Raw genomic sequence first — 14,182 nt, forward strand, 5'->3', positions numbered from 1 at the left:
TGAATTTTGGTTCATTTTTTTAACATGGTAGTTCAAGTGTTATAATAAAAAATAAATCAATGTAAGGTGATACTTTTACGCAAGGGCATTAGATCAAAATGCTTACATATTTCAGTTTTGTTTATTTTATGCATAGCATTCCAATTCATATTAAACATTTCACAAATAGGCTAATGCAAAATATATGTTGAAAAGTGAGACACTTCTGGTCAGTGGTAAAGTCTCTCCTTTAGACATAGACCACTCAGTTGTGTCACGTTACAGTCTTTTGACAGAAATTATATTTCTTTCTTTGTTTTAAACTGTTTAGTAATACGATCGCCGTCAATTTTAACATTAACGCCAGAATTACGCAGCAGCATGTTTTCTTTTTCTCTCCAGTCTTTTCTTCTTGATCTCACTCGAAATAATGTTGTTTTACTTTCATAAAGTGCGTATCTATATCTGTATTTTCACTATTATAGGCTAATTACTATTGTTACATTCAGTTGTGTATTATTACATCTTAAATACTGAATTTACATATTTGCAATCACAGAAAACAAAGATATTGAAATTCCTAAATAGAAAGAAAGAAAGAAAGAAGTCATTATACATCCAAGCCCTTCTGCTTGTTCACCTATAGCAGGCAAGGTGGCCTCTAAAGCGCTTCTGTATTTCAACCACTAGGCGACATCATGTGAATGCTGCATTGCAAAGCATCAGTGTATATCAATAAGCAGATGTAATTATCGATTTTTTTAATATGTAGTCTTTTCCTAGGTGAATGTGTGCACTGCAGTCACTGTTCAGAAGTGTTTTTTTTAATGCATAATTAGCAGGGCTATAGCCATTAACCGTGCAGTACTGGAAGTGGGACCACTTCAGCAAAAGGCTTAGTGTGTTAATCTACAATGTGCTTAACCATATGCACCACCAAGCCTCCTACAAGACACCCCTGCTCAGTCCAGAGCATCATCAACATCCATCTAATCTGATCAGACATGCCTTATTATATGCTTACAGTTAAGTTCATAACACTGACAATCTGGGATTCCAAATGTAATTTAACTTAATTTAAATACAAGACAATTAGTCTTGTATTTTAAAAAGCAAAGCAAATTGGTGGCATAATCCTTAATTAGATTAGACGCCATATTGAATGTAACGCGGTCTTTACAAAGGCTTGCACTGTATAAGCATTTTTATGTTTTTATTTATTTATTTGTATTATTATTATTATTTTTCTACTGAAATTTTGTCAATGAAAAGTTTTAATTCGGGAGGACGCTTTGACATCTGTTAAGAAACAATACAGTCCATTGAATTCACTGGAGCTACTTTTATCTCTCAAAGCCTCGTTTTTATTCCTCGTTTTATTTGATGCCCTGACTGTTGTATACGTGAACTCCTTTTACTAAAGGTCAGTTGTTTTTGCTTCCATTGAAGCATAAAATGCTATTTGGATCATTGACAAATCATGTGGAATAATAATATGCTCATTAAGCTTTACACAGATGTGGAGTTTCCACAGCTCGAGACACAGCTCTGGCATCAAAGCATATGATAACAAATACTAAAACATTTTAAAACTAGTGCAGTCTTCCATTTCAACGTTTTCCTTAAATTGTTATTGTCGCAATTTACAATAAAAATATACAATTAGAAAAAAATAGAAGCATTTTCACATACGAGCAGTATTTTATTATGTATTATAGCAGTCTTTATTATACATAAATTAATGGTGATTCGTGACTACCTTATGAAATATGATTTCATGGTTACCCTTTATTTTAAGGTGTCCTTGTTACAGTGTAATTATACATTTAAGTACTGAGTAATATTTCTTAACTAGCTACATGTAGGCACACTTACTATGTGGTAAGATGTATATATGGTATATACGTTTCCATGTAATTATGCATAACTTATTGTTGTTATTATAATAGCAACAACATGTAAAGTGTAACTAGGACACCTTAAAATAAAGTGTTACCGATTTCATTATTTATAATGGCAGTGATATGTATTTGTAAGTAGCTAATCCTGTTCATTCGTTTACTTAGATCAAGTACACTATTAAGATGTGTCAATAACACTTAGCATGAAACTCAGCCAGAGTCCAAATGTGCTGCTCCTCAAGTGTTTAGCCCCATTTTCTCATGCGCTCATCGTGATTCGTGACCGCGCTTCATCCGTCCTTTATTTCCCTCATTTGATCACATGACCACGGAGCGGCCAATGACAAGCCTTTTCTGTTTCCCCCAACCTGTTACAATGTAACATCCCGTTAAGCAGCGAAATTGATACAAATGCACGCGACAACTGTCTGTTGTTGATCCACGATTTTGCATTTCACCATGACCCCAATGAAAACAATGGTCTTTAGCTAACAAAACCCGGATACAGGGACCAAGGTATGTAACAACCGGACACATGAACCCTAATGTTAGCCTTTGCTTTTAGCACATAGCATGAATGGTAAGCTAGCTGAGAGATGCACCGCAAGAGATTAACCATACAGTCTATTAGTTAATCTAGCGATCTGCTCTTTAAACCCCTTTATGGCGTTTTTGCGTCTAGTTTTTGTTTTCAAACGCTGCGCATAAGAGCAAAGGCTTGATCTACAGAGCAAAAGGAGAAAAGCTGCATTGTCCTTCTCGTGAGCTGTAATGGATCTTACTGCAAATTAATGAATGATAGACATTCATTTCTGGGATCAAAGCAAAAAGTAAACAAAGATGAAATACTGAAAATATATATAACATTATCTTATGGTAAGTCCTTTGAAAGCATGCTGTTACAGACTCTAAATAACAATGTTATATCTGTGTGCAGAATATTATACTGTGTGTGCGTGTGTGTATACATTTTCTTATTGTGTCTGTCCAAGCTCACTTGGTGTTAAAGTGAAGAAAAAAAAGAAGTAATGTTATATAATGTATTCATATAATAACTACAATGACATCTTTAAGCTACATTATATTAGAAATGCAATAAAAGAATGGACGAGAAAGAAGTGGACAAATTTTTACATCCTGGTCAAGCAAGTAACATTGATATATTTGTTTTCTTTAGTTAGTAAAAAAAGGTATTTACTTGGAAAAAAAAAGAAAGAAAAATTGCATTGTCATACACATCAAACAACATAACAACAATTGTGATGATGATAATAATAATAGTGATAATAATGTCTGAATTAATTTTTGCATGTTGCATATAAAATTTACTTCACTCCGTAATCAGGGAAGCATACATTACAAAACCAAATTTCTCCTTTGACCTTGGGCTGGAATTCATGATGCAGTTTAGTCTGGCTGTCTTATATTGACGTAAATAAACTCCAAGCCAAATGTTTCCCATGATAGATATCAGCATAGATCAGTAGCTACAGAAATATCATGTGTACTTGGTGGTTTCTAAGGAAGAGGGCATGTGAAGGGTCAGACACTGAGCCAGCAACAACAGCAAGATTTGTCTAAACGCTTCAGCGAGTGCTATGATTGGCTGAAGTAACAGTGTATCTGAAAGGCCATTTAAGCCTAACCAAACACATTCATTAAGACATTTAAGCTGTCATTTACAGTATGCTGAGAGGTTGTGGCTTAACAAGAGTCAAGCTGAATAAACTAAAGCCTTTAACCCTAAATTATAATTTCATGCTTTATTACATAAACAGTTGTCATTTTATAAACACCGTCATCAGAATAGTAGCTAGTGGTAATGGAAACCAGTCAGTAGTCTGGTTAAAAATGAATGCATAATAATCAACGTGCAAATTTAGCATTAGCACTAATCTGATATAAAGTATACAGTCCTTTTTATAACTCTGTTGGTTTTGAAATGGCTTTGAAAAATCAGTTCAAAGTTTAGATGAAAGTGATCGCCGCCCTTTGATTAAATCCAGTGGGCAGCATTCAAGGATTCACCCAAGCTCGGACTCTGACGGCCTTTGTGAGGATGACAGCTGGAATATTGTTTGTAAGCATGTTCATAATGCTAATTTATTCAAATACATTGCAACGATTTTAAACACCTGAACTGCAGGACTAAAATAGGAATGGATTAAAGAACAAACTTAACTCAACTTGATCCTCTCTTCATGTCACGTGCAGGGACCTAAGGCCAGAGGGACAAAAATGACTTTAAAATACAAGACTAAAGCATCTTAGATAAGTGGTCTCTTTATATTGAAGGGTTGATCAGGATTAGGAAAAATCCATTCCTAATCAGATGAATAGCACACACTGATTGACTAGTGTCAGGTTGAGTTTTTGGATGGCTCGAGGGGGATTCACTTTGTCTCTGTTGGATCAGTGTGTAAAGAGAAGTGTACGTTACAATGCAAATGAGTCTCATAATGCCACTCTGCTGTCATGCGTCTTCTCACTTTACAGTATGAATTAATAATGGTGTATTAAATGACTGCTAACATCATCCTGAATGAGCCAAAGATCGCTACAGAAACCCAACGCAAATAGTCATTACTTAAAGCAGCACTGTTCTGATCCACTTTCCATTATTGGTAAAGATAAATAAATGTCTTTGTAAATAAAGCAAAGATTATTGCAGTATGTATCATTTGTATATCCAAATTGCATCTTTACTTCAGTGTGTTACTTGCTGTTTCTCTGTAATCATTTGTGAAATTTACTAGTGAAGATACCACCAAGTGAAAATTGTTTCTACACCAGATTTATTGTAGTTAGCTAAAGTTTTTTTGTTAAAATTTTGACACACTTGCCTTTAACTAAAATAAAATCAATTATAAAATACCTAAACCTATTTCATTTCAGCTAGCTGCCAGGGCAACATGTCTCATCTTCATTTAGTTTATCTTGATACTAAAAAAAGAAAACTTAAATAAACATCAATGAAAACTGTGTAGACATATGATGCGTAAAAGACAAAACATGCAAAATTACTATAAAATGACAAAGAAAATCTAAAAGTAAAAACGAATACAAAATATTAATAAATACTATTTGAATAATATCTTAATAATTATATGAATATGTCAGAACAGGCTGTAGGGCTGTGCTGAGTTCATTGGATTTACTGTAACTTCTCTTATTGCCTTCGTAATACATTTAGAATCCAGAAGTAATAGCTCTGTTTTAGAGAAGGACGGTTACAATCATAGTCACTCTGACCTGTGATTAAAGTAATGGCTATTACAGTCACAATAGTAATGTGAGTAGTCAACTGTTTACACTTGATATGCAGTGGAGTGTAGGGTTAACCGACACACTGAAGTTTCCATTGCTTCTCTGTACATACTGGTATAGAGTAGGTTACAAAAGAATCCATCACTTAAAAATCCCTCTTTTCCTAAGACTTCAAATCTGTAGTTTTCTCACTCATTTTTAAGGTTAACCTCTGTAAAAATCCTGATGATGTGAGTTTTTTCTGCAGCGAAGACCAAATCATAAGGATTTATCTGTTATTTGTTTGTTGGTATCCTCTATAGTCAAGATCTCTTTTAAATGTGTAAAGCGACACTAGATTCGCCGTGTGTCACTGCACCACACTTTGTACATATTTCTCCCAGAAGGGAAAACTCCCTGGCAACCAGCCCTACAACTTCCTCATTTATGTTTACCCTGCCATTGTCTTTGACACCATGTTTGCTCCCTTCTTTCAGTGTTGGCCATGGCAGCAGGCGTCAGTTTGTTGAGTGACCTGCCCTACTCCACCGGCAGCTCAGCTAACAGCAGAGAGTCCAGCACTGACATGGAGCCAGGTGATAAACTGATATTTCAGTAATTATGGCTGGGGAATATTTGAAATAGTTAATGCACAGTCTATAATTGAAAATAATCAAGTTGAGATTTTGACATACAGAAATAGTTTACAACAGGTGTGTTTATTATGTACAATTACTGATGCCCTAGTTATTAGTTATACAAGTTAAATAATATAATAATATGTTATTATTATTATTATTTACATACTATCAACTTTCCATTTAAGGGTAATAATATAACTACATAAACTTATCTAGACTTGTGCAAACATTTCCAAATCTTTTGTAATCTTTTTTCCAAATTTATTTGAAATGACTCATTCCATTTCAATGAGCCCCTCTGAGTACAGAGATAATGTATCTCCTTTTAATTTCCTCTGAATTCAACTAGGTTAGGTGAGAAAGGACACACTAATAGCCACGGTAACAAAAACTTTTCTAAGCCTCTTCAGATGTTGAGGAAACCACTTTTCTTCTATATGGCATTCAGCTTTTTGTGCTCTGAGTTACATCAAATCTTTGTATTCAGCATAGCAGATGGAGTACATTAGTTGAAAAGGTGTTTTTCAAGGCTTATTATGTTGAAATGCATGCAGGGTTACGCAACCAGAGCTGTCTTTATCATTTCCATAAGACACATCATCCTGTTTCTCTTCCACCTGTGAGAACACACACAAGCGTCTGCACAGCCTCCCACTGATTTCGGACTTGGTCACCATGGAGATCCCCTTCAAGTGCAACTGATGAACCAGTTGGATTGTATCGGTCTCTCATGCCTCTTTTGTGCAGCGCGGTGATTGTGTAGCGATGATTCACTGCTCTGGGGTCAGCGCTTGGTTTGTTCAGGCTGTGCTAAATGTAGTGTCATCTGTACATTAGACGGGAGACAGGCTTGCTCTTCCCTGTAGAAGAGATCTTCATGGGTTTTCGAAAGACGCACCGGCACTCGGCTTCAGAGACCTTGCTGAAGATCCTGAGGAGGAGGCGCAGCTCAGCTGTGGAAGTCTTGACTTCTTCTTCAGAAAGGATCATTATGGCACTTAGCATGTCCGAGGCACAGACTGGCATCACAGACTGTGGATGTAATGTGTCATGTTTAAGTTGGAGCTATTTAGTCTGAGGACTGAATTCTGAATTCTTATTTTTCTTCATCTGTCTCTGTAGTGAATGTCAGAGTACCCACTGCAAAGTACACCAAGGTGGGCGAGACGTTGAGGCATGTCATCCCAGGACATATGCAGTGCTCCATGGCATGTGGCGGTCGAGCGTGCAAATACGAAAACCCTTCTCGCTGGAGCGACAAAGAACAAGCCATCAAAGGACTGTACTCCTCCTGGTAAGCTGTCTTCTTGATCTCTTCTCAAACAGTGTGCATTGTTTGATAAAAGAACATGTCAAATATTAAGCAGAGTCAACATTGATGCATCGTATGAGTCCTAAATATTCAAAACTCAAATATTTTGTTAGTTAAGAGCAAAAAAAGAAAAAAAAAGGAATTCTCAAATAAATGCTAGTCTGTTCAACACTTTTTACTTGAACTTTATGTTTCATGAAAATAGCCTATGATACTAATATGGCAAACAAACAGAAATGATTTTTAATCTGCTTCCAAACTGCTTGTCCATCCTGGATAGATGGACATATTTTCCATAAATATTGCCTTTGATACTGATAAAAAATTATATATATATATATATATATATATATATATATATATATATATATATATATATATTATCCATCCTTCAAACTGCTTGTCCATCCATGTCCAGTCCATAACATTTAATTAATTAATTTATTAATTAATTATATCTATTTATGTATTATTTTATTTTATTTTCATGAATATTGTCTAATACCGATACGCTAATAAATAAATAAAACTGCTCATTTGCACATTAACCATTTGTTTTCCTTTTTGTCTTATTTTGTTATATTTGTATTACTGTTATTGAAGTGAGATATTTTGATGAGATCTAATTCATACTCTGTTCACAGGATAACTGATAATCTGTTAGCCATGGCAAGACCTTCAACTGAAATCATTGAAAAATTCAACGTCATCGAACAGTTTCATGCGTATGTGGTACTCCGTGGCAAGCTACCAATAACCGATTTCCAAGATGCACCATGAAAGGCTTTGCTGATGCGTTATATATTTCTTCTAGGTGTGGCTTAAAGACAATAATCAACCTGCAGCGTCCAGGGGAACACGCCAGCTGTGGCAGCACTCTGGAGTCAGAGAGCGGTTTCACCTATCGCCCAGAGGTTTTCATGGAGGCGGGGAGTGAGTAGATCACACTTGCACACAAACATACACCTCTTCCTCTCTCAATAGTCAGGGGAATCAGGCTGGGATAAATCCTTACTAAATCCTTACAGTTATCACATTCAATTGTCTGTGTGTTGGACAAGCTAAAGAACCTTTAATACATTATTTGCTTTCTATACATGAAGTGGTTGTGCTTGCAGGTGTTGTTCAGCTTCCATTCAGGTTTTGAGGCTTAGGGGGATTGGCAGCTCTTAACAAGATCTCCTGAGAGTGGTGCCGTGCTTATATAGACAGCCCCTTCTGAGAAACTATGCAAGGCACAATTTCTGAAGAGCGAAGCATGTTGAAACATGCATGAAACGTCTCTCAAATTAAGGAAGAGTAAGCACTGATGAGAGATCCTCTGTGTTATATAATTCATATTCCCAGTTATCCAGAAAGGACAGAGTATGGTTTTACTTAGTATGGTTTCTATAAACATAGGTGTAGAGGTGTTTCTTCAGTAAGTCAGTTATTCCTTAATGTGCATCAAAAAAGACTTAATGATGGGAAAGCATAAAGCTGGACCAACCAACATACCAATCATGTTTCACAGCATCTGAAATGCTAGTTCTAATGCTAATTCTAAAATGCTTTAGCAAAGTCTCGCCGAAATTATAATTAAATCCCAGAACTGCATTCCTAAACAGCAGGCTCCAAAAGAAAGATACCATGAAAGCATTTCGTCTGCACTCTATAGCTTGTAATATTAATAATATTGTTAATATTACAATCATTACAGTTGTATACAAAAAAAAATTTTAATGTACCAATCTCAGAAGCTGATCTTCTCCTCTCCTGCATCATGTTTAGTTTTTCTTCATGATATTAAACCTACTTGATGGAAACGGTACTTTATGCGAAATTCCAGTTTTGAGCATAAGTTTATTTCATAACTTTGGATGGAAACAAAGTCTGATTGGAAGTGTCACAAAATAAAAATTTAGTTTGCAAGAGATAACTTAGTTGTTTTTTTTTAAAAAATGCAAGTGCATTCTGAATATATATATATATATTTTTTAAATTGTCCAGTGTAGTAATAACATATAATTGTCACACAAATTTTGAAATGGTTAATGTCATCCTTTGATTATCATTGTTGTAAACATGTAATAAGACATGATGTTTATGATTAATATTAATAGTTTAAGATTGAAAATCTGAGTTTTGGACAAGGGTAAGACAATAACTCTCTAAATAAAGCAATTTGTGGCCAAAGCACGTTGAAGAAAAAATTTATCTTAAAATCTGTTAACAACCTTTGGGACATAAATGTGCTAAAAGAAATAGCTAACACAAAAAATGTATGTTGTTTGAACTGAATTTTTTGAATTGCACTTTTTAGTGGCTTCTGTGTTTCATCTTAAGAGGCATACATTTGATTTTTTCCAGTTTATTTTTATAACTTCGGCTGGAAGGACTATGGCGTGGCATCCTTGACTACTATCCTTGACATGGTGAAGGTGATGTCATTTGCCATGCAAGAGGGAAAAATGGCTGTCCACTGCCATGCGGGACTCGGCAGAACAGGTCAGTATCTTGATTCTCTTGTAATGTTTGTTGTGATAATTTGACTGCAATAGATTTGCTTCAATCCTTATACATTTATCTGATTATTACCTACCCTTAATGAACATTGGTCTTCTCTTAGGTGTCTTAATTGCATGCTTCTTAGTATTCACATCCCGGATGAGTGCAGATCAGGCCATTCTGTTTGTTAGAGCTAAACGTCCAAATTCCATCCAGACTCGTGGCCAACTGTTGTGTGTGCGAGAGTTCGCTCAGTTCCTTGTGCCACTGCGGAGTGTGTTCTCGTGTGCCGAGCCCAAAGCTCACACAGTCACGTTGTCGCAGTACCTGACTCGTCAGCGGCACCTGCTGCACGGCTATGAAGCACGTCTCATGAAGAACGTGCCGAAGATCGTACACCTGGTCTGCAGGCTTCTACTGGACATAGCAGAGAACCGGCAAACGGTGGAAGAGGAGGTGTTGGACATCCCGGACCTCACCGAGGAAGTGGAGAAGACAGTCTCGCTGCAAGCGCTTCAGCAGTTAGGAAAGGAGATGAGGGGGAAAGGGATTCCCATATCCTTACCTCGCTCTCCTGACCAACCCAGCCAGTGTGATCCACCTCATGACCGGCCGCTCTGTAGCGAACAGGAATTTGATGTGCTTTGGAGATGGCCGACGGTAGACAATACCTATAAGTCTCAGCTCATCTTGAAGAAATGTTTTAGCTATAGCGACTCCGCCTTGCACAGACTGGATTCCAGGGTGCAGGTACTGCAAAGTCCCCAGAATGCTCTTGGCAGCAAATCTGGGTTAAACTTTACAGAGGTTTATGTGTCGCAGAGCAGATTAGCTACACAAACCCCTGACCTTCTGCCGTCCCCGTTGGCATCCGAAATCAGCAACAGTCCCAAACATGGCTCTTTAACTGGATCCTGTAGTTCCTTGGTGCAATCCAAAAAAGTGGAAGGCCAAGCATCCTGCTCTCCTGTCTCCATAAAACGGGTACCTCTGAAGGAGGCGAAGCGCAGCATGTCCTATGGGTTTTTAGGGAGGACCAGTGATGGGATGTTTTCAACGCATCAAGGTGGCAAAAGTCATCCCAGCCCTAATGAAAACACAAGCTCTGAAGTCACACAACAACTGACAGATGTTCCTACGCTGACTCTTCAGAGTGAACTCCCACCTGAGACTCGTCGACTGTTTGTGGCCAAAGTTCTGACGATGGACATCGATGGAGATGACTTCAGGAGCACAGTCTCAATGTGGCAGGTAGGAGCAATACAGCAAGATTTTTGGATGAATATGGTCTCAAAACTTCCATATCCTGTTCTTCTATACCACAACCTCAGATATTCACTTTCAGTTGTTTCTGCCTCTCAGACAGAGCTGAACTCCCGTGAAGGTGCATGGGAGAGGCTGTGCACTGAGAGAGATCCCGTGGTGCTCTCCACGCTCATGTGGTCGTGGCTAGAACAACTCAAGGAGCCAGTCATCACAAAAGAGGATGTGGAGACTTTGGCTGGAAACAGATTAAATCCCCAACATGCTCTGAATTCACTGGACAAGGTATCAAACCACATGAGCAAATATCTTCATAGCAGTGGTTCTGCACCTTTTTGAATCAAAGACCTCCCTCTTTGTTCATTCTATTTGCATTTTAATTCAAATTGGAATGAAATGTAAACTGTGTTACCACACAGCTCATTATATGAAGTTGAATATACATATTATATCCAGCTTTTTTATTGCTTCCATAGAGTACATGCACATAAAGCAAACCTCAACTGCTTGTTGTTGCAAAATGTAACCGTTATCGTACACCTCTTTATTTAAAGTTGGTATGCCAGACTTTATATGTAACTTTTTCTCCATACATAGTATATACTAGCTATATATACTCTTTAGCATATCCCAACTATTTGATTGCTTGTATCATTGCAAAATGTAAAGTGTATTATCACCTAGTTCTCATCTGCTAAATGCAACTATATAGGCATAAAGATATTAACATAAACATCCTGATTTTCTATAAAGCTACTTTAAAACCATGTGTATAGTGAAAAAAAATCTAAATTCACTGTATTCTAAAAGCATGTTATAAATCTTATTGTGAACAATATAATTTGTGTATATGTTATTTTTATATATCCAAAATTGCATAACTGGACCTTCTGATGAAAGTGTCAGACTTCTTTCTGGAGACTTCCACCATATCATCCATATCATGACTTTAAGAATGTTAATATAAATAACTGTTATTAATAACAAGACTAATCGGGCCTCCTCTGGAAGTTTGCAGATGCCCCCTAGTGGGTCCCTGCCCCCTGGTTGAGAACCACTGCTTTGGAGTATATTTTATTGCAAATGTGACTTTTTTCACCGTCGAAATAGATAATGTGTACGCTAAACATCTGTGTGTCTTTTTATGTTGTTTAGGGACAAAAACAAACCCTTCTGTGTATTCTTGACTGTGTTGCTCATTTGCTTAAAATACCAGAGGAGGTTGAGAATGCCTTTTTTGAACGCACAATCAAAGCATTCACTCGGGTAAGTCATGGCCATAAAACATTTTCACAACAGACTACTGGTGAAAAGTCAAGATTATTATTTTTTTCCTTCTCCTAGTAAGGTTTTGTTGTACTTTTTAGATTATTTATCCTAATTATGTGATTCTAATCTTTGTCTAATCCAGATTTCCTTAGATTCCGAGAATGGAGAGTTCATCTGTAAGACTCTGAAAGACGTCATGATCCCTGTCATCCATGATTTGAGAGCGAAAGCAATGGAGGAGCTCGAGCTGACCTGCCACTGTTCCCATGTACCCTGATCAAGAAGATGAGGGGAAACCGAGATCTGGAGTCTACTGTCATTTTGTAGTTGAAAAAGAAACAAAAAACAAATACAAAGACACAAACTAACAGATTTACAGTTTTTTTTTTCTGCTTGATTAATCATTCAAAATGTATTTTATTGTCTTTTGAGGGAACAATAATTACTGCCATACATGTATGTGCCACAAGGTTTTGTTAGGCTATTTTTCTAATTTGCTTTTCTTAATAGTTTATTTTTGATACACAATATTTATTAGCTAACTGAGGAAACTATTTATTAATAAGTAAGTCATGTATTTATTTGTATGCTTTTGTTTGGCTCTAACGAACTGAGGATTCTCATGAAAATATGTTTTGTCATATTATACTGTTTGAATAGTATAATGGTAGATTATTATTTACTAAACCAAATAATATCACTGTGCAACATCTCAGCTTTCATTTTTTTACTAAATGAAGCAAATTGACAGATTTGCTGATTCTTGCCTTTGCAATTTGCATTTAAGGTTTGAAAAAGGTTTGTATTTAAGGTACAGTAGAGGACAACTAAATGCTTTCATTCATAACGCAATGCAGTTTACATTAGGAATAGCTATAAGCATACCCTCAGCATACTCTGAGAATGTATCAATACAATTCCTGCTAAAATGAATCAAAATAATGCTCTGTAGTCAGGCTTTTGCAGGATGCTTTTTGACTTTTATTGGCATTATTTATAACTAAGCTGCTTCTTTAACTTAAAAAGAACAAATATGAAGGAATATGTGTAAATATGTTTGTCATGTGGTGTTTTAGTACTAGATAACACTGTTGAAACTGACCTCGTTTGTCTTCTAAAATGTTATCATTGTCTTTTTGAGCAAGTATCATGTAGCCAGCAGAATATGTTTATTCATTCATGTTTAAAGAAGAACTGTAAAATGTTAAAATGTTCATTAAGACAGATCATTGTGGATTTTCCAAAGCACTGCAAATATTTTTATTTATTACAATTTTATTAATGTCTATAAAAATAACATTCTGAATGTTACCTTTGGCACACTTTCTCATTAACATCCTAATTCAACTTTGCCTTCACTAAGCAAGTTTCTTTATTAAACTAATAAATCTACTTGTGTGTGTGGATCATAATTTCATGAAAGAAAACATCAATTCGATGGAGGCCATCTGATTCAGCAAATAATACTTATGATCATTCTGTTTCCTGCTGTAGTTTTAGTAGCCCAAGTGTTGCCCTGCAACCAGCAGTTTTTTAATGAGCCAAGATAACACAAAAGTTTTAAAAGTGCGTATCATGTTTGAAAAGCAGAACGATCTGTATAAGACCCTGTCTTCTCCTTTGTGTCTGGATCTTTTCATTTGGCCTGTTCTGGAGCTGCCTTGCAGCCATATTATTACCAGAAGTGCATCAAACAAACTGAAGTTGCGTTAAAAGGGTGCTCTTTTCCCTGCCTCATGTCCTACTAGGTCAGAAAGAGTTTTTTACATGCATAAATCCAAAAGAGTGTGATAAATGGTGTTTTATATTCTAAATGAAAGTAATGAAAGTATGCCAGAAATTAAATTGAATTTAGGTATGTGCAATTTTGGATTATTTCAGAACACTTTATTTTTAGAGTGCTGCTGTGTCTATGAAGAAGTTCATCTCTGGTTTATTTTGTTTAAGAACTCTCTTTATGCTTTTACAGAAAAGAAAAATATTTTTACAACTACATGTAGTGGCCTATCTGTGGGGTGAAGTATTTATATATTTTTTCAAGACATGTCAGGTGGAAAATAGGTGAACGGATGATTTTATTTTAA

General features: G+C 36.2%; 1 protein-coding gene across 2 annotated transcripts; it reads left to right on the plus strand.

The window, feature by feature from the left end:
- Positions 1–2,224: 2,224 nt before the first annotated feature.
- ptpdc1a (protein tyrosine phosphatase domain containing 1a) lies at positions 2,225–12,384 on the plus strand. Of its 2 annotated transcripts, XM_026275580.1 has the most exons (10): positions 2,225–2,396; positions 5,624–5,722; positions 6,890–7,061; positions 7,724–7,804; positions 7,894–8,012; positions 9,429–9,566; positions 9,688–10,817; positions 10,929–11,114; positions 11,985–12,095; positions 12,241–12,384. In XM_026275580.1, exons 2-10 carry the CDS (start codon positions 5,632–5,634, stop codon positions 12,373–12,375), a joined length of 2,163 nt encoding a protein of 720 aa, XP_026131365.1. In that variant the 5' UTR covers positions 2,225–2,396; positions 5,624–5,631; the 3' UTR covers positions 12,376–12,384. The 2 variants fall into 2 exon arrangements, with proteins under 2 accessions (XP_026131365.1, XP_026131364.1); XM_026275579.1 differs by lacking the exons at positions 2,225–2,396; positions 5,624–5,722 and adding an exon at positions 5,739–6,807.
- Positions 12,385–14,182: the final 1,798 nt, after the last annotated feature.

This window comes from Carassius auratus, chromosome 11 (assembly GCF_003368295.1).
Source record: "Carassius auratus strain Wakin chromosome 11, ASM336829v1, whole genome shotgun sequence".
NCBI classification, from domain to species: domain Eukaryota; kingdom Metazoa; phylum Chordata; class Actinopteri; order Cypriniformes; family Cyprinidae; genus Carassius; species Carassius auratus.